Source organism: Amphiura filiformis, chromosome 6 (genome assembly GCF_039555335.1).
Source record: "Amphiura filiformis chromosome 6, Afil_fr2py, whole genome shotgun sequence".
Classification (NCBI taxonomy): domain Eukaryota; kingdom Metazoa; phylum Echinodermata; class Ophiuroidea; order Amphilepidida; family Amphiuridae; genus Amphiura; species Amphiura filiformis.
This window is the reverse complement of record NC_092633.1, coordinates 6,436,402-6,458,645: the sequence shown is the minus strand read 5'-3', so window position 1 is coordinate 6,458,645 and position 22,244 is coordinate 6,436,402. Positions and strand designations below refer to the sequence as shown.

The 22,244-nt window shown below is 36.3% G+C and overlaps 1 protein-coding gene across 1 annotated transcript in view; it reads left to right on the top strand.

Moving 5' to 3' along the window:
• Positions 1 to 21,997, top strand: part of LOC140154885 (armadillo repeat-containing protein 3-like) — a 65,794-nt gene extending 43,797 nt beyond the window's left edge. Inside the window, 3 exon segments of the mRNA XM_072177535.1 lie at positions 18,648 to 18,810; positions 19,775 to 19,870; positions 21,369 to 21,997. Coding sequence (XP_072033636.1) covers positions 18,648 to 18,810; positions 19,775 to 19,870; positions 21,369 to 21,479 — 370 coding nt within the window. The 3' untranslated portion in view covers positions 21,480 to 21,997.
• The last annotated feature ends 247 nt before the right edge of the window (positions 21,998 to 22,244 follow it).

Genomic DNA, 22,244 nt, shown 5'->3' with positions numbered 1-22,244 from the left:
GGGGGGGCAAGCGATTTTTGGCCAGCCGTTCGAAATTTTGCCCGGGGGCTCATAATTGGCTCAATTGGTGCATCAAACTTATCTATTTAGACATAATCAGAGCACTTTGATTTATTTTTGTATCCCCATAGAGACAAAAACGTGACATTGGACCTTTTTGGTTATGACTCAAGAATGGTACGTCCTAGATAGGTCAAACTATACAATTGCTGAATGCTCCCCGGAGTCTAGAGGAATACATTGGAATGGTATTTAACACAATTTGAGCAAGTTTGAAATTTCACCCTGGGGTGCAATTTTAGGTGCTCAAAAGTTGAGCTCCTGAATAATTCCAGGAGAACAAATAATTGAGCTCCTCATATTTCTATTAAAGGACTGAGGAACACATATATATGACGGCAATCACTGACATTTTTGTATTGTCAAATGTTCAATTCATCATTTTGTCACCAACAATATTAACACAGGCAATCATTACGGTACAGATAAACTTTAACTCAAATATTACACTATCGTCCATGATGATTTTGAAGAACCATTAAAAACATACACCATGCTGTTGTTTTAATGTATGATGAAATATTTCTATATTATTTCTCCTAACATGCCCAACTGAAGACTAGCCAAGTATCAAAATAGTTGTCAAAATTTCAAAATTCCATTCATATTTCTATTTTTTCATGATTTAAAAGTGTAAAAAACCTATGACAATTCCACATAGTAATAGAATTTTTGAGACATGCACTGCATTGGGGTAATTAAAAAAGTTTACACTTATTTTCATATATTACATACATACATACATACATGAGAGCTTTTGTTACACGCCATTTCAAAAGATCACAGCGTGAAGAACCAAAACATATGCAAAATATATACAAGAAACAATTGAAAAACAAAAGAAAAATGAAGCAAGCAAAATTATGTTTGCGGAAACAGGTGGGTTTTGAGGCCTTTTTTAAAGGCAGAGACTGTTTGAGCACTTCGCACAGATGACGGTAAATTATTCCAGATCAGAGGTGCATTGTAGGTAAATGCCTTGTCGGCAGCGGATTTAAAAGTCCAACTGCGTATGATCGGCACATTCAAGCGTGTGCGATCTGAGGCGGATCTAAGGCCCTCGCGAGGGTTCTTAAGTTCAGACATGATGACAGGTATTCTGGACCAATGCCGGCAAGGCATTTAAAAACATACAGCATGGCTTTGAATGTTATTCTATCTTCTACAGACAACCAGTGGAGCTGATGTAAAAGTGGCGATACATGGTCCCTTTTCTTCGCACAAAAGATGATTTTTGCAGCCCAGTTTTGGAGGGTCTGAAGGCGAGCGATATCAGTAGTGTTGGCACCCATGAGGAGAACATTGCCATAATCAAGCCTGGATAAGATAAGTGAGCGGATAATGTCATTACTGGTATCAAAGTCCAAGAATCGTCTAATGCGAGAGATATTGCGAAGGTGGAATGAAACACTGCGTGTGAGTGAAGAAATTTGTTACGCATGGTCATGCAGTTGTCGAAGATAACTCCAAGATTTCTGACTGTTTCCGATGGTTCAATGGCCTCACTTCCAATTTGGAGTGTGACAGCAGGCATCTGGTTCTTAACATGAGATGAAGCAGCGATGAAGAATTCAGTCTTCTCACAATTGAGTTGAAGCATATTGCACGTCATCCATGATTGAATGTCACCAATGCATGATGTAAGAGAGGAGAGTGCACGATCAATGGACGACTGACATGCCGGGTCAAAGTTGGTATACAGTTGCACGTCATCTGCATAAAGATGGTAAGAAATACGGTGTTCGCGTATGATTCTTCCAATTGGGATGGTGTAGATGCTGAAAGATATGGGACCAACAATTGACCCCTGAGGCAGACCGTAGTCGAGGGCACACTTCGCTGATTGGCAACCATTTACACATACACTGGTGGTTCGTCCGCTGAAATATGATTTCATCCACTGAAGGGCTGTGCCACTGATACCAAGTTCTTGATGCATTCGCTGAAAAAGGATGTTATGGTTGACCGTGTCAAAGGCGGCACTCAAGTCTAATAACACAAGAAAGACCCTTGTCGATGATGAAGAGATGTCATAATATCATCTTTGACCTTTAATAATGCCGTCTCTGTGCTATGTGCTGCACGACACGCCGATTGCAGTGGCTCGCCCAAATTATGATCTTGCATATGTTTGGTAATGCTGTTTACAACAATTCTCTCAATAACCTTAGATAGGAACTTAATGTTCGATACAGGTCTATAGTTCTTTAAAATGTTCCTATCAAGAGATGATTTCTTAATCAACGGACCTATGATGGCATGTTTTAAAGTGTCCGGGAACACACCTGTAGATAAAGACAATTTGACAATTTTGGTAATGGCATTGACAAAAACCTCACAGTTGCTTTTCAGAAACCAAGTGGGTACTGAATCTAGAATACAATGTTTAGCTGCAAATCCATTAATAATCTTCATAACATCATCAGCACTAACTTGATCAAACTCAGAAAGAGTACATGAAACATGACTTTGATACACATTCACACTCAAATCATTGACACTGTTTCTTTGCTGCTCCAGACCTTCCTGGATCTTATCAACTTTTTCTTTGAAACATGTAGCAAAGTTGTCACATAAAGTTGGTAGAGAGTCATGAGATGGAAGAATCTTATTATTGTTATTCAAAAGGCTATTTACAGTTCTGAACATTGATTTTGAGTCAGCATCTTTCAACTTGCCTTGTAGATAAACCTTCTTAGCATTCTCAATCATGGTATTCACGAGCTCCAGTTGTTCAAGGTAGAGTTGGTGGTGTACCTCAAGACATGTTTTCCGCCACTGTTTCTCATACCTACGGCGGACTCTCCTTGCCTCATGGATCTCGTTGTTATACCATGGTTGATGAATACGACTGCTACGGGTTTTCTTTATAACAGGAGCATGTTAATCTACAGTGGCAGATAGAGCATTCTCAAAGTTAATGATGACACTATTTACATCATCTTCAGAAATCAAGTTCTCACAGTTCATTGTTGACCAAAGGTCATTTTTGAAGGCATCCAAGTCGATGTTCTTGAAATTCCTGGACGTGATTTCCTCCTTTTGGACTTCTGGTCTCGGAACTTTGAGTTTACAGTAGATGATGTGATGATCAGAACCCATCCTTGGACCTATTGACCAGCTTGCAACAAGGTTCTCCTCTTGTTGTGAGAGTATCAAGTCGAGGGTGTTACCATCCCTGTGGGTGGGACCGACGATATGTTGCTGCAGGTTAACTCCTTCCACCGAGGACAAGAAGTGACTCGCATCATACTTGGCAGTTTATTTACATGTATGTTAAAATCACCAACATATATGACCTTGCCAGACAATGTGTTGATGTACATTAAAAATTCGTCAAACTCGGTAAGGAATTGTCTGGTGGTAAACTTGTTCACTTTAGATGGAGTTGGCCTATACACAGCAACAAAGTTGATCTTTCTAACATTGTCTAGTATGATGGCATGTTCAAATGAGATGGAGTCAAATCTCTTAGGTAAAAGTTGAAATTTTAGAGACTTGTGATGCACGATACCAATACCGCCATGGTTATCATTTGGCCGGGGAACATTGATAAAGTCAAAACCAGGAGGGACAAGTTCTCCGATGGCAACTTGATCAGAGTCAACACTTATATAGCCATGTCTCTGTCAAGAACAAAGCATCTATGCGGCGGGCTAAAACAATATCATGACAAGTTGTAGTCTTTTTTCTTATACCTCTTGCATTCCAGTGGCCTATGTTTAGGCAAGACTGGACAGTGTCAATTGATGGGGATGTCGAACATTTCTGTTTCACTTGTGTACCAGCTCTACAGCCTCGATGAGTAGGCTGAAATTTGGCCTTTTCAATACCCAATGACAAAACAGTTCTCCAAGTGTCTTGGGGCAGTCTAGCATTGCTCAACTCAGAGCCTCTGAACTTAAGTAAGTCACTTCTAGTGTAAACTCCCATTGTATAAGATGAACTGCTGATGGGGTAATTACTTAACAGTTGTGTAGGTGCTAGAACCAAATCAATATAGACTAGCACCAGTCCAATGAAGCTAATCACAGTGTAGTTCATTGATCTAAACATGGAAGAAAGAGATGAGAAGGAACCACAACGACTTCGATCGGCCAAGTTTTAATCCGCTTATCTATTGGCGCATGAAAAGAAAAAGCTATCAATGGTACTTACTTTCATGTATGATCCATTTACCATGATCGATGCTTGGCAAAATCATTACTGGAAAAAATTTATAACAAACCCATTCACGAACAAACAAACGCTAGCCAGAAGTAAGATTATGGAATTTCACTGATGCTCTGAACATGTATAGTATAGCTTTGTTTTGGGATCTACAGTCAAACTGTTTTCTTGATCGTGTTGTGTAGAAAATGTCCTATAAAACATCGAAAAGGTAATCAAAATCGGCCGTTTTTTTGCTGAGTTTCATCTTGAGCAAATAAGGTAAGATTTTGGTGACTTTTTCGATGAAAAATAGATGTAAAATGTTCTTAAATAATGCACAATGTTCCGGTTGAGTCCGGTACATAAAAGCTGTTTAATTTAATAGTTTATATGTGTATAATCGTAATTAGCTAACTCGTTTCAGTGCCAATGACTGAAAAAAAAAAGAAAAAAATCATCAAAGTTCGGAAAAATTGGGCAAAATGGAAGAAAAAGATGTAGGCCATCAATGACCGATGATCACGTCACCAAAGAAAATCCTATAGGGTGCTTGCACGGAAGGTCATTAGTTCAAATCATCCTTAACACACGCTCCAGAAGACATGCAAATACATGGAATACAATACCAATCACCTATTTAACGCGGGGTATTGATCAAAGTAAATCCTCATGAATAACAATGTCAATTAAATGTCGGTAAAGGGAGTGGACAAAGTGAATGCGTTCGTTGTGGTTCCTTCTTATCTCTTTCTTCCATGATCTAAATGAAGCAATGGTAGCCATGAGCATTGAGTACAGTAGCTAGCATGAAGAAATAAAGATGGAAAATACTTGCAAAATCTGCTGCAAACACAAACATAAAGTTGCTCAAAATAGTCAGTAGGCATGCATCCAATGACTATAAGTATAAATCTCAAATGTGAATTTCAATTGTATCTGGTAGAAATTAAACACATTTCTGGAGCTGGCTGCCAAACACAGGCGCATCAGTCAGGTGTTTCTATATTCTTTAACCATGTTAACAGTCCATGCTCATATGTTGTATTACTTCCTGAAAGGCCTGTTCAGTTATCAACATAATCCGAAAAGCGTAAAACACCTTAAAATTATGTTTTTCTTCCTAGGTCTACTGTATCAGTTCTGTTTTACACCTTGTAATAAAACCATAGCATAAGTCAATATCAATAATTGCCGAAACTCGAAAAACAATCTACAATTATATTATGTTATTGTTGTATCCATTTTAATATTTAACTCTTCTTTAAATGTTTTTGTAAACACTTTCATAGCAATTTCCAACTATGTCATCTCTCCATATTTAAAACCAAACAGTCTAATTTCCCAATATTACCAAATGCCCGACCCATCGACTCGTCCAAACACACAAGGTTCTGAACAGAAACAGTATACAACCAGCTACAACCACACACGTTTTCCAAACACTACCACTCTCCATCTAACACCAACATCAGCTAATAACCGCCAAACCCGAGAACCGTGAAAGCCGAGAACTGCTCTAGTTTTCATTTGTGATGCAAAAAGAAGATACGTACCAAAAAGAAAGTTGCAATTAAAATTTCAAAGGTGTTTGCGGATACTGCAAAAACAGGTTAACACCATGCTGTTCCCTATGTGTTTTCAACAGTTTGCGCCTACCAATTGTTGTTGGAAAACAACAGAGTGCTCCAGATGTAAACATGCCACATCATCCATAGTGTAGGCCAAAGGTACTGAAATTGATACTGATGCATGGGCGTCAATTCCAGAGGACATGTCTCCCCCACCTTTTGGTAAAATCACCCATTTTTTTGTTCCTTTCAGCCACTTTCTTTTCCTCCTTTATCCCAAGCAAATTCCAAAAGTTAAACTGGAACCATCTAATATTAAGCTATAGGTATTTGCCCTTCACAGGATCTAAAATTATATAGAATTAATAGTATAGATATGGTATGTAAATACCCAAGAGTTCCTTCTCCCTAAGTCTTAATATCCCGGGGGGGGCACTCAACTTAAATTTTGGTAGGGGGTGTGTATGGAGCGCCGAACTTTGGGAACTAAGAACTGATTTTCGGGCAAAATAGGGGCTTGAAGAACTGAAATTAGGGCCAAATTATAGGCTGTTGAGCTAAAAATTTCTAAATTATTTCTAAAATTGAGCTTAAAGAGCTACAATTGTTAGAGTTTGAGGCTCAAAGAACTGGAGCAGATCCAAATGTGGGGCTTAAGGAACTGCCGGAGAGCCTGAAAAAGGGACCCTTGAGCGCCGCACATACCCGTACCACCTTAACATGTGAGTGCCCCCCCCGGGCTTAATATCCATGGTTAGATCAGGTAATGTAAACCATTATGTATATTTTCCCCAAATTGTTCTGCTCTAATTCAGTAGCAAGGATCATAATTCACAGGGTACTCATTGTGATGTCTGTACACTTTACACTTACAGGAAACGTGCTATTGTCACATAATGATAAATCATGGCTGTATGGGAACTGTGCTAAGGATGTCAGACTTTTTCCTTTATTTATGTCATGAAATACATCCAGAAGAGTAAAGAAATAGTGATAATGGGAAAAACTAAGTAATTTGAATTTGAGGAAAGGGCTTTACTAAATCTTTGTATGATGTCCACACATGCTAGGTAATGTACATCTTTTAGCCAGGGCTGGACACAACTCTTAGCAATTGTTCTCTACAAGGTCCTCAGCTTTGCATTCTTGCTCCAATAGAGGACATCTCAGCAGGTGCTCAATGGTTTGTGGTTCAGGCAACATACACTGGTCGCATCATCAATGTTTTGATATCCCCACTTTTTGAGAGCTCATTTTACATATCAGTAGGGATGGGAACGTTAAACGCATGTGCCGTTAATTGTAAGTATGATCCATTTAACATTTTGCAATTGCAGTATAGACGTGTACACGCAAGTCATTTTCAACCTTCAATTGTCCATTCTTCAATGCTAGACAACAGTTGAAAGTAACAAAGTAGCGAAATCTGAAAACTAGCTCAAAACGTGCATTCTTCAAGTGGCATATATATTGCTGATCAAGTTTAACTCCATTGAAAGAAAATAGTTATTACAATACATTTTGACACTTGTTGCAATGTTTTTATTCTTATTTTTCCTGAAAAAAGACTAATTGTGTTGGTTAATTTCTGGTTCATACAGCCCTTTTCAGCGTTCAAAGCGAAATAATAATTTCCAATACAACAGACTGATGACATCATTGTATGAACAGAAGTGGTTGTATCGCGGCCCATTTAAAAAACGTTGCTATGTGTATAGTCTGTATACATACTGTCACAGAATGGGGATAGAGATGTTAGCCTAAACTTTCTTTTCAATAAATATCAAAATTGATGGGTACAATCATTTTGATACAGCCTGTATAATAGACTGTCAGTTGATGTAGGTGGACGATATCCAGTGAAAATGCAGCAGGTGAAGTTGATGACTGATTTGTATTTCACTTGACTAAATGAAATAGAATGAACAGTTTAAAGACACAAATGTGAAAGATTTTTTTTACAACTACCACAAGATGTTGTTCACAATTCTAAAATATATTTACAAATTAATCATTTGTAGAAACAAACAACTTTGTGTTAAGGGTGATCTCAACCCTGGAATTATGGAAACTTTTCGGGCATCATAACTGCTAAATTATTGGTCTAAAGTATATTAAAGTCTACATATTTAGAATGGCAAAGACGTGATAAATTTATCTGTTATGGGGTCCAAAAGTTTCCATAATTCCAGGGTTAAGACCACCCTTAAGAAGATCTAAAAGTGTGTTTAAAATCACCAAAATAGGTAAAACTGCACACAAACTTACAATATTATTTGAAGAGAAAGAATGAATATAGATTTTAAATCTGACTCTTCATCAGCTGGACGGGTCCTTAAAGAACTTGAGGAAAATTACCCTCGATTAGAGAAAGCGAGGGCAATAAATCTTCTTTCCTGGTCTTATTTTCACATACCACTGTCAGCAGGAGGGCTCCCAGCTCCAACCAAACCATGAGAAATAACCCTTTCTCTTCTTCCCTGGACCTCTGTGCAACTCAGTGGTATACACTCAGTAGGCCTAACATTGTTATTCAATATGCAGAGGTCAATTTCTTATTTAGATAGTTATTCTTTCTTTTAATATTTTCTTTTTAAGATGGTTCTTTCTCTTAATAATATTTTCTAAACCTTTATTCTTTATGCAGTAGTAACAATTTTACCTTGGTTAATGTTGAATCTTGATGAATTCTTGAGCATGCAAGGAGTTAATAGACTGCCCGGGGCATTTTTTGTCTGCCTGACCATAGACACTGATATTTTATCCTATTTTATTTTTACTTATTTTCACTTCATCACTTTTCCTCATGTGATTATATGAAAATAATTTAAGCTGTTGTTTTAGTGCAAAGAATCAATTTGAAATACCAACAGAAACATATAACAATGATAACCAATGTCTAGAACAAAGTAAAACTTGTAGTGAACATAGCTTGGTGCAAACCCCATTATAAAAATAGCCTGGAATAGTGGTTGAAAGCAGCGTTCGAAATAGGGCCGGTCAGCCGGCCATTGGCCTGTAACTTTTTGGCCTGGCCGGTAACTTTTCTGACTGGCATCTAGTTGCCGGCCCGGCTGGCCGGTAACTTTTTAAGGTCAAGCCCGGCTGGCCTGTAACTTTTTGAGGCATATTTCGAACACTGGTTGAAAGTAACCCAAACACTGAATTGCCGGAGGGCATATAGTATGGTGACCCAAGTCCAGTTGGTTATGATGACAGGTGGACCACTATGCCCATGTCAATTGCCATGGGAACTAGCTGTCACAGCTGAAAATAGCTGGAAAAAGCATGCATTGAAAACTTTTAAGGATATGTAGACCTAATGTAATTTGCAATATAGGCAGGTAACTTTATGGTAATTCCTAAACTTAGTTTATATTTTCTTAACTTTTGTCAAAAATGGATGATCAAGGCCTGCATATGGTAAAGTGAAGTGAATCACCAGGTGACAAAACTGCTTGATTGATCACAAAAGTTTACTGTTACACACAGCATTACTGAAATAATTACTGACATGCCTTATGCACAGATCTATAAGCACCAAGCATAAATTTGATTAGAATTCCAGTACAAAATGTATTTTTTAATATAAAATGATAAATATATTTATAAAATAGGAATAAATCTAATTTACTTTCATGGTAAGTGATTGATTTTCCTTGATACCTTGCATCCCACATAGGCCATACAAATCAGATATGCAAATTGTTTTCTTGACAAGCAATGTATTTTCCATAATCCCTCATAAATTTCTTGGAATTATTACAAAAGTTTTCAATTTTCAATCAAGAAAATGAGTCAATAAATCTGAATATAGGTAAGGGCTGTGCAATAATTATGAGCCCTGGGGAAATAAAATTTCAAACGGCTCATAAAAATCGCTTGCCCCCCCCCTCTCGGCCCGCCAAAAATTCTCTCGGCCCGCAAAAAATTCTTTCCCCCCCCCCCCTTGCACATGCCAAATTTTTGGGATCCCAATTTGCAAACCTTAAATGGTCTATATACCTGTTATGAAAGAAGCTAGCAGGAAAATTTGCATATTTAAGCGTTTCCGTACTGTTTTCCTAAGCCTTTTAGAGCGTTTTATTAAAAGGTGCCCCATGAATGTGTGCCAAAAATCGCTTGCCCCCCCTCTCAGCTTGCCAAAATTGCTTGCCCCCCCTTTTGGCTCACCAAAATTTCTTGCCCCCCCCAATTTTCCCCTCCCCAGGGCTCATAATTATTGCACAGCCCCTAAGTACCGTACTCATGCCTGTTAAGAAATTTCATGAAAAGCTTTCTGAAAAGTAGGCCATGTTGGGTATATCAAAATTAAAGGGAAGTGAATTTGCTCAATCGTCAAAAACAAAAAAAGAGTTCACAAACTAGATCAGTTAAAAAAATGACACAGAGTGCAAAAAATATAAGCCTAGATTTAAAAATAATCTGCATGATAAAAGTGACCTACTGACAGTTTGTAGGCATGCATGTGTCTGAAAGAATTGAGTGTTTGCCAGAAAGGAGCAAGGAGAAAATCATTGGAGTATATATGCCCAGAATTAAGAAAAACATATCAGTATATTGAAATGTTAAGGCTTCAACTCTAGAAGAACTGCAATTAAGCTAATTAAGGTAATACAATGTATTGTTGGTCGAAGCAGCAACAAAAAAATGTAGTTCACAGCATCTTGCGAATAGTAGTGAGCTTCAGCAAAAATTGCATTGCTCAATTCATAGCGAGCGTGTAGAAGAATTCAAATATCACAGATATACTTTTGTAGGTCATGTGGTTCTTGAGTTATGTTGTAAAGAGGGCTGAAACAACAACACTTTTGTAAAACGTACATAACTCATTAACAACAATAAATCAAGCAAGTTTTCAAAGTATATGATTTGTATAATGAACTTTTGCAAAACACCAAAGTGTTATTTTTCAATAATATATTGATTCAGATAATGAAAATCGTTTTTTATGGCTGCTTCGACCATTAATACCTCGTATAACCTTAATGCCCTAATTGGTATCTTTTTGCAACATTAAAGTTTAATTATTAAAGCTATAAAAGTAAACTTGAACAAATTAATTATTTGATATGGCATGCATGCAAGCCAGTTTTACTTGTTATGTTGGTCATGCTTGATTTTATGACATTGTAAACAGACCGCAACAAATTAAACTTAGCCTTGATACAAGGCTTTTCTTGTTATTCTTTCAACATTATTTTCATTTCAGACATAGTGGTGTATCAGCATTTTTGACAAAATGAGATAAGATCAGTTTCATAATCTATGTATAAAGCTCTACATTCTGACAAACTTTCAAGATATACATGTCATTGGCTTATCAGTGACATACGCCACTATGTTGTAAATAAGTGACATACACCACTATTTTGGTATATCGCGGCTGTGGCCAATATGGATATGAATTCAACTATTATTCGACATACTGGCGTATCACGTGTCGTATGTCAATTTTGAATGGAGAATAATGTTTCAAAAATTTTTACATACTGGCGTATAAGTTTAATGACTAATTATGTGAATGACAGCAATGTTTTTTATACATTAAATGTAATTTAAATATTTATATTTTCATATCCATTCAAGAAAAGGGGACATTTTAATCGAGGCAATGTATGACAAACGGTTAAAAGTTGCAAAAACTTCAGATGCAATTATCTTAAAATGGCCATTTTCATGATCCGCTACTATGTCTTGCAAGCGACGATTTGATTACTATATGAACTGTTCAGTAGGTCCATATCAAATTAATATTTAAATATAGCATTTGCTTAATATGCTTTTAGGTTTTCTACTCATAGCCAGCTGTGACTAAAGCACTATGCAAGCCCATAATAAACTGCCTATGTATAATAGCAGGACAATGACATGTATACCCCAGAATAATAGCAATGTGCATTTTAGTCGCAGGTGCCTTCATCCCATAATGATGTACAGCTTACATGTCGATGTTACAAGTTACAGGGTGTTCTCGGAGCCGGTCTCGGAGGTATTCTCATATTAATGCTGAGTTTGAGCAGATTTAATATTGTGATTGATTTAGGAATACCTGCACTTAAGAAAACTGGAAAGTCCCAGCTATAGTTAACTCATTCTGTCGCATTCACCTTACTATAGACACAGGGATTTTCAATACATGATGCAAAACAATGGTCACATTGAGACATATGGGGATTTCCTATATAATTATGAATATGACTTGTCAAGAGAGATTTCCCCAAAACTGTCATTACCACAAACTCTTGCATGATTACTTGAAAGGGTGTTACCATCTCTCATGAAATAGAGAGTGAATGAATGATTTTATGAGTCAGCCTCCACTTGAGAAAACTGGAAAGTCCCAGCTATAATTAACTCATTCTGTCGCATAGCTTTAAATTGTAAACAAAAGTTAAGTGATCAAATTAAATTTTAACTCAGGCTTGCCTAAACTTAGCCAAAGTTTTGCTGCCATGGCATGATTGATGATCGCTCAAGTGTAGCCATATTTGAGTCAAGTGGAGGAGTGTATTCTGAGCCGTGGCAAGTGATCTTCAAAGCAGCCCATTGGCGGATAAACAGCCAAATTAGCATCACTGTTAGAGCTTTAATTGAGAAAAGGTTGGATGGCATTCATGGCTTGGTTCAAAATAAGTAACAGATTACAGATTTTTTATAGCTTCTTATGTTGCGGAGTTAATAACTTGATCCGGTCCTCAATATTGTTATTATACATCCAAACATATGTTACTCCAAGTCAAAGAAAGAGATATAATATGTGTGTATCGACATAAGACCATCCCAAAGGTCTACACTTCGCATGCTCTGTGCCTTGAGGGTAAAGGGGACAGATCACACCTATAGATAGTGAAGTACTTGATCCTTCACTTTCTATGATAAGACATAGAAATGCTAGTATTAACTCATTGGGTGTAAGTGATTTCCAAGTTATATACAAATATATCATTTATTCAACAAGTTGTATGATGCCAGCCAAACTATAGCAATAGTTCCTACCAGAGTAAATCTGACTGCAGAAGAACCACTGGCTCATGACAAGGGCGTCAATCTGAAGTTGATAGTGGGGGGGGAGCACAAGTTTGTTAAATATGACTGGGAAGAGGGGGTGTCTGAGGGAGGATGTGCCCCCCAGAGTTGTTGGTAAATTTTACAAAATGGGCGCCAAATGAAGGCATTTGGTGGACACTTTTTACACTATTATTGTGTAAAGTCAGTTGGAGTGAAGCAGTTTGCAGTTCATTTCTAGTGGCGTGCCTGGACTTTTTGTCGAGTGAGGGAGAAAAGAAAACAAAATTACCCAGTGAGCATGATTCCAGCCTGATTTTGCTGGGATATATGCGTGCAATAATTTCAGTTTCATATTATTTGAACTTAGGAGGGGGTTAAAGAAAGAACTTTAAGAAGGAAATATTTAGTCCCTGCTGATTTAATATTCAGTCGGCTTCTTAACATGTATTTGCATCTTGTTCATTTTCTTCAATCCTACTTCTAGGGAGGTATTGTTCACATTAGTGCGAAAAAATTTATTATTTCATACTATTTTAGCCAAAAATCAAGGTATAATATCATATATTGCCTGTATTTTTACAGTAAGCCTACTTAGACCTAGGAAGTATCCCCACATCTCAAAATGTGGAGGGGACATGCCCCCCCCCACCTCTGGGATTGCTGCCCATGGCTCATGAATCATGATGCTGTAAGTTAGGATGGAGTAACCAATCAGGTTCTAGGCATATACCCTTAGCTATAACAGCTTATAAACATAAACATAGACAATGCAATTTCAAAGTGCCTTTTACAAAAGCAGGCAAAGCGTTAAGAGAGAAGACGAAAGGAAAAGAGCTAAACAGTGGGAAAGAGGCGAGTTTTAAGGAGATTCTTGAAACTGGTAATATTTTTTTCTATAGTGGTTAATATTTTATAACTAGGTCAGGAAAATATGTGGGTAAATTCGTATTGATTATGTCTACTCAGAGGTAGTAGAGACATGGTACTGAATGCAATGTTTTGATTACATGAGCACCATGGATTTGTCATATTGATTCAATTCAAAGTAATCATACCCATGCATGTGCATAATTCTTTTTCCTTTGGGGTGGATATATACCAGGTTTTTAATAATAATATGTTCTGTTGAAGTAAATGATTTGACTGTTATTGCCAGTTAGGATTAACTAAATGATTAGGATTTAGCTATGTTTCATTTGACAAAACAGGATAATATTTTTTAATCCAAAAAAATAGGCCTCTAGGAAATGTTAACAAAAGCTAAATAATCAAACTTAACAAGGTGTCAGAACAAATCAGAGCTCAGACAGAGTTTTCTGTTCCAAAATGGATGTTCTCAACAAAGTTTCTTGTGAATGTCATTAGGGGCCTATTATAATAATACTATGTTTACATCACAATAAATTTTCAACTCTCTCTCTGTGTCAGGTGGCGCTGTGTAGCGCTGCTGTGGTCTTCACAAGAGTACGCCATCTCACTCGATCCGATGCCAAGTGTGTTGCACCTTGCATTCCCTGGTTAGAAACCAGCTTCACGTCATTAGTCCAAGATGTTGGTGGACGTCCTCTTCCTCGTTTGTCTTCCATGGCCCCTTGCAAAATCTGTTTTTCTACACCTCCATGTTTCCTGACAATATGGCCAAAGTACTTCAGCTTTCTCTCCATTATGCCGCTTCTGATGGTTAGACTTGTACCAATCTTGTCAAGGATCCAGGAATTTGTTCTCCTGTCTTTCCATGTCACTCGTAGAAGCCTCCTGTAACACCACATCTCAAAAGCATCTACTCTTTTCCTATCATTCTTGGTCATAGCCCAAGACTCGCATCCATAAGTGGCAATGGAAAACACAGTTGCACGAAGTAGGCGTACCTTGAGGTCAATGGATAGGCCTCTGCTTTTCCATATGCTTGACATGCCCTGCACAGTTGTCCTTGCAATAGCCAGTCTTCTCTTAATTTCAGTTGTGCTGTCACCACTGTTGTTAATCATTGAACCCAGATATTCAAATTGCTTCACCTCCTCAATCTGTTGTCCATCTATCACAAACTCATCACTTTTTTCTCTCTGTCTACAACCATTATTTTTGTCTTCTTTGTGTTCAGGAGAAGGTGTTTTTCTTCACTGGCCTCTTTGATGCGCTTCAAAAGATCAATCAGCTCTACTCTGCTGCTACAAATAAGAGTGGTATCATCGGCGTACCTCAGGTTAGTAATTCTTGTACCGCCAAACTTCACTCCACCTTCAAACCCCTCCAAAGCTGTTCTCATTATGTCTTCAGAGTAGATGTTAAATAGGTTTGGTGATAGCACACAGCCCTGTCGTAAGCCTCTTCCAATCTTGAACCAATCTGTGTCTCCACTACTTGTTCTGACTGCCGATTCTTGGTCTTCATATAAGCAGCTGATCAGATCCACAAGATGACTTGGAAAACCCATCTTTTTCATAGTTTCCCACATCTGAGGGTGGCTAACACAGTCAAAAGCTTTACTGTAATCTATGAAGCACATATAAAGAGGAAGTCTATGCTCTCTGCATTTCTCAATCACATTCCTGATATTGACAATTTGGTCCCTAGTACCCCTTCCTTCACGAAATCCTGCCTGCTCATCAGATATTTCCTGCTCCATTTTGTTCTTCATTCTCTTGATGATGATCTTCAGAAGCACTTTACTTGCATGACAAATCAGGCTGATGGTCCGGTGATTGGCACACTCTTTCAAATTTCCCTTCTTTGGCAGTGGAATAAATACTGCCCTGCACCAGTCTCTCGGCCATTTCTTCTTTTTCCAGATGATACCACATAGACGCCACATTAGGTCTATCCTTCTTTCCCAGTTGCCTTCCACAACTCAGAAGCTACATTATCAATGCCAGGTGACTTAGCATTTTTCATTTGTTCCATTTTCAACATAAATTGTTGAATATTAAATATTTCCATTTTCAACATAAATTGATTATTTGAAAAATAGAAACTGATACATCAGAAACAATATTGAAGGATCCAATGTTATTCTCTATGATGTTTTTATATGTATTGTTCTCTTGTGGTTATAACTTCTCTGCACACCTGACATCTGCAAAACATGTGCAAAACATATTGCATTTCAATTTAACTTCTAGAATAATAATAATTATTATTGATATAGTATATTTGAAACAAAGTGTTTTAGAATGAGAATACAACTATCGTCTTATATCTCATATGAGAGTCATTCAATAAGTTCTACATTCACTCTTATAAATTTGGTTCTGTAAGTTTTAGCTTCGATCTACAAATGAGAGCAAATGTATATTTTATTGTAGGTGACCTCAGAACCAAAATAAGATTTGATACACCGGCCGGAAACAGTAAAAAAATTCAAACATTTACATCAAAATATGTGTGTATCTTTCATACCAGATTAGCTCAATATGTAAGTGTTATGATTATGCTAACCATCCCTGCATTAAAACTGAATCAACATTACCATTTTATTTAAACAGCGAGATGAGTAGATGACCAGTTTACAATAAAAATGCATTTTAACTTAAAATATTATAACAGCATCCAATTTTAATAATAATAATAAGAAAAAAAAAATAATAATAAGGTGCTTCATATAGCATCCAATACCAAAAAGACCTCTAGATGCTTTAAACAAACACAAATCTAAACCATTACACAAGGAAAATTTACAGTTTATATCAATTTTAATAACTTGCCATAAAATTTGTATTATATCGCAAATTTCAAAAAAACAAAATTATTTGATATCTGATGTACTCTTATGTCCCACAAATAATACTGTGCAAACATTGTTACCATATACAGAGCTCTTAATTTGATTCAGCTAAAATGATTTTGCACAAAAAAGAATGACCCTCTTATATATCAAACATCAAAATTGATGCTCGAGAAAACCAAGAAAACCTGAATTTCTCCCCTAAAGTAAATGAAATGCCTACAGGAAGCTAACATGCTACATATTGTCATGTAATTACATCAAAGACCCTATGTTAGCCTACAGGAAGCTAACATGCTACATATTGTCATGTAATTACATCAAAGACCCTATGTATATTATGCTGCTCTGAAAATTACAGAATAAATGCCTAACAATTGCTGAAAATGCTGTAAACATGCACGCCACAAATTTTCATTTTAAATTGAAATACCTTAAAGTCGGGTTGAAATATCTCAGGACCGCATTTCACAAAGCCTTTCCATCGATCTTATCATTAATTTACCACACTTGATCCCCTATTCAGTCAATCGTAAAGTCGATCGTAAGTCCTAGTGAAATTGGGCCCAGAAACAATATATTGGAAGCAAAAAAAAGGCCTGCATGTTATTCTTAGCAAATGCTATCTACTGAAGATAGCAAAATCAAAACTTTTCTAATTTTACTGCTTACTGTGATGGGCAAGTAATACTAAACTCTATTTTTATCTTTTTACTTATGACTTCATCAACAATATGACATTGTTTAATGTAGCATTATAAAATACACTTTTTGATGACTTTTAAGTTTGCTTTTAAAAGCCAAAGCAAAACAGTAAAGACTGTTGAAGTAATTTCTTACTGTTGAAGCTGTTAAATAGGCAGAAAAATAACCCAAATACATGTTGGAACAATTACCTAAAGAGAAATATTCCAACTCGGTTATTGGATACATTATAATTATGATCTGCAGTCATGCTACAAAGTCCCTGTTGGTTCACTAAAAGGGTCAAATATAAAGGTCCTTTCAAATTGTTCATTTGTTCGCAAGATAATGATGGTTTCTATTCTAATATAAGGCCAAAAAAATGTGTTTGTTTCCTGTAGCAGGTCAAAAAAGTCATGCGAAATGTGGTTTTGTATTTTTCTTTTCTTTTTTATAATCCATGTCTTCAAATGAAAAAAACAACTTTTTGGAATGGGAATTTACAGTGGGTCTCTCCAACACACACACAAAAAATCACATTTCTTCATATTCAAGAATTTTTATGATCCCTTTCAACCTGCAGATTAAAAAAGGTATTAAAAAATGTGTGATGTTTTCTCCAGTAGTTTTTTACTATGCTCGATTGTTGTGTGATGTGTAAATGTTTACTTCAGTAGTGTTGTGTATATTATTTTTTTGCGATTTTTTTTCCGGTTTTGCGTTTTTTTTCTTTGTAGGCTATAGTCCTCGGATGATAGTATTATAAGCTGGTATGATGCGCTTAATAGTATACTGATGAATTTGTAATATTTAAAATATCCGTACTTTCTTCATACATTACGCCATATAGGTGTTTTTATAACAGCTGAGTTGATTTTTGTGCAGGCTTTATATACCATGAAACAATGGTGAAACTGAAAAAAGAGAGGAATGAAAAATGAAAACCCATGAACCCTTTAAAGCAGCAATGTCCTTTATATCATTTCTATGCTTGGATGATATCATTATGACCTTCGATATACATTCTTTGCCGGATTATATTGACTGATCCCCAAATTGCTCAAGGTGAGTAAACTCAAGTACGTGTAAGTACTACAATAAACATTAATATAAAGGTTTTGAGTAATGAATGACAAACCGCAGAACAAGAAGATGGCAAGTTGTTGCAAACTCGATGCCCATAACTGCTCACAAATTCCCAACCAGGGATATGGCTACAATATATTAATTTGTCAGCATCGTGCTGCGGCTTGAAACTGCAAGCCGCAGGAGAGCCATCAAAATGCTCTGTGATGCCGCAGAGTTAATCGGCGAGATTGAGCACCGGGGCCTAATGCATTAAATTAATGTCACCCACATTTAAAACATTGATTACAGTAAAGAATTATATAGTAGTTAATGTTTCACCTTTAAATGTAAAATGTTTTCCATTTGCTATGTGTTTTTACCAGGTTTGTGAGTGAGAAGATGGGTGGAGCAATTGAAAGAGGGCAGCTGCCAAATTTCAGTTATGAACTTTCAATCAGTCAACTAAAGTATGAATTGAAAAGCAATGTTATTCCTATTGGCATGATTGAGAAAGGAATACATTATCATCGGGCGTTACTATTTAAGGTAAGTAAAAATATTTAAGATGGAAAGAGATTGGTAAAAAACAAGTCATGTTTTTGATGCTATCAGCCCCAGACTCTTGGGAACACAATTTTATAGTGGAAAACAGTTTGAATGATGTTGTGGGGCAACTCTTTAAAAGAAATTAAAAGTTGCACATTGATTTTTGATGAGATTTGAACAGTTAGAATTTCAGTGCCTAGTTTCAGTCTAGTTTGGAGCAGCATAATAGGAGCAGGACTAACTTCTTTACCTCATTTCTCCATCTTTTATTTGGAGGTTGAAACCCTCAAACGTTCATCTTAATGTATGGTTGTTGATGATAACATTGCAGTTTAGCCATACAGCAGCTCATAAAATCCTGTCATAACTTGCCAAACATTGGGCTAATATAATTAGCTTAGTGATCATCAAGTTATGATCAAGCCATGGCGGGGGCCTTCTTTACATACAGGAAATTTCCTTTTAGCATATCAGGAAACATCCCTTTTATTTGAATTTGTGGCTCTTCAATGATAATTATTTGCTCCTATAGCCTACTTTAGCTAAATTAGATGCCAAATTGTGTGATTCAATAGTTATTTATAGTTTACTTCAAAAAAGCATATCTTAATTTGGGCTACTTTAGAGCTTTAGCCCGAGGCACAGCACCAAAAATGTTGTGTTTTTATGCACCAGCGCAAGCATGAAATATAATAACCAATGATTTTTTCAGCAATAGAAAAACACCTGCATAGTCATAGTGCATAGCCTTTCTTTGCAACTAAAAAAATACACTCACAAACCACAACAAAAACACCCGATAGAACCCCTCCAAAAAACAATTTTTTTCCCTTCAGAAAATCAATGTTTAGGGATTACTTTTTATCAGGCTACATTGTACATTTAAATTCTGTACATGTGCATGTCTTATATGGATTTGCGGTGTGATTTATGATGTCGTCTTTGATAACTCTTTACCTTGCAGGCATTATGTGATAGGATTGGGGTAGCAAGTTCTTTAGTACGAGGTGATTATAACAGGGCTTGGAATGAAGTAATGCTTACAGATGAAAATGACTCAGTAAGTATCTAAATGTTTACATTCATTCTTCTTTCTGAATTTGTACTTAATTAAGTTTTAGAAGTGATTCTACTAACTGTTTTGAAACTGCAATCTTGAATATAACATATTCATTATTATGTTTGAAATGAGCTGAGAAGTATATGTGACTGGACGCGGCGAATCAGCCGTAAAGTCGGCCCCGGTCAATTTTGTTTTATTTCGTGTTTAGAAAATATATACCATAAGCTTTAAAATGGTATATCATTTGACTTCAAACGATATCCAAAAGCGGGGTTATGATTTGTTGAACTCTGTTCCTTCGACAAAATTGTATTTTTATCGGTTCTACATGTGTCTCTTTTTTTACATTTCTGGTAATAAATATCCAACAGTCATAATTTGACGGTCATTTCAATTAAATCATCCCCAAGTCAACGAGGTTCAGAAATATCACAAAATACAATGCTTTGTTATCTACCACTTGAACAGAATTTAGCCAAAGCAAACAAAGACAAGAACTATTCTATAGAAATAGGTAGAAGCTTATTATCCTCTTCAGCAGTAGTGTTATTGATTGATTTATAATACGATACACAATTAAATTACTTTAAGCTGTACAAGGAAATTAGATAAAATACTAAATGTAATTAAGAATAATATTATCTTTTACTTTGAAGATGATACAATTTGCCAAGGGGTTCATTCTTTAGAATCAACAATGCAATTCTCAGATAAAATGTTGAATGTATAAATGTTGAACATTGAATAGGGATAACGCCCTATGCCTGGTACACTCAGTAGGATTTTAAATTTGGACTTCTTTCTTGTCAAGTGAACCCTTACCACTGAACTACCCCTATATCCCCTTCCCTGCATGGGCTCATCATCATCGGTCGTCCGTGGACGGAATGGAAGAAGCATCAGAAGTATGCTGGGCCCAAACTCTCTGATGGTTATAAATAGGCTAACATCAGTTTTACATCACTCTTACTGGTGTCAGGGTATTGAAGAGGCCTCCTGCCTCTATTTGGTATCCCCTCAGGAAGGGTCCAGAAAATCAGTCAGGACACAGATGGTCAATTGCGCGGATGCAGTGACCAGTAAAAACTCCATAACTGCGGAACCACAAGTCTGAAGCATCAGATAGCAAATATTCACCTTTTCCCACATGTTATAATATCAAAAAAATCATAATTTTAGGCTATTTATAGCAGATCATTCCCTTTAAGCAAGTTAAGTTTAAATCATGTGAAATCATTCATCATACATCAAATGTTCCTCTCACTTTGCATATATGTATCAACATTAATGCAGTTGATGTCACATTATCATTTCAGTGGCAGCAGCCCTGACAAAATCATCAGTATCAGTTGTAGCCCCTCAGCTCCCCAGTAATTTTGGCCACACCTTTCAAATCCTGGACCTGCTCCTGCATTTACTGTACTTCTTGTGAACCAATTGGAAAGAAACTCATCACTTATACATATTTTGTTTTTATTGTTTTACTTCCTCACAGGCAGAAAATCCAAAGTTTCCACCAAAATCATATCTGGTAGATCTCATCCATGAACCTGGCCGTTTGATGAGAACCGATTCTTCCGATGCTGTCAATTACCAGAAAATATGAACTGATCATTTTTATCAAATTGCTCGCATAAGTGTGTATATTTGATAATTGCAAGTTATATAACAGAATTAAATTTTATGTGTATTTGATATGTGGTGAGCTTATCAGAAAGTCAGAAAGTTGGATCAATCATACCAGTCAATTTATTTATTTATTTATTTTGTTTTACTTCAATCACTGTAAGTATATAAGCATTTCTTTGATTACTTTATGGTTGTAATATTAATGTACAATATGTTTGTAACCACAATACAGCTTTGAACATATTATTCTACAACTTGTAGGTGTAGTATGCTGAATCTAATAAATCTGTCTGTTTACCGAAAGATAATGATAAAGATTCACCTAATGGTGCGGCGCACATGGGTTTCTTTGCCTTATTAGTGTAAATTTCATGTACAAATAGAGAGCTTCCTCTAAAAATCCCATTAAGATTTAATGGTCCATGCCCTTATTTGATGGTGGGGATTTTTATGGGAGAGCTCTTTTAGTTTGTGTTATGTTAAGGGTGCCCATATGCACTATTAGGCAGATTTATACAGTATGTTATCTACAGTATGTTATCCACTGTTAACATGATGGGTTGAATTTCAATTTTTTTTTCTTTTGATATAAAATATTTTCAGATAATATACAAATTATGTCTCAAATTGAAATTCAAACATGCTTTTAAATGTAAGCTGTGATATATATAATTATTTGTCAAGGGATCCCATATGCACCATGGCATATATAACTATATAGGGGATTTGCTGTTTGGTCTAA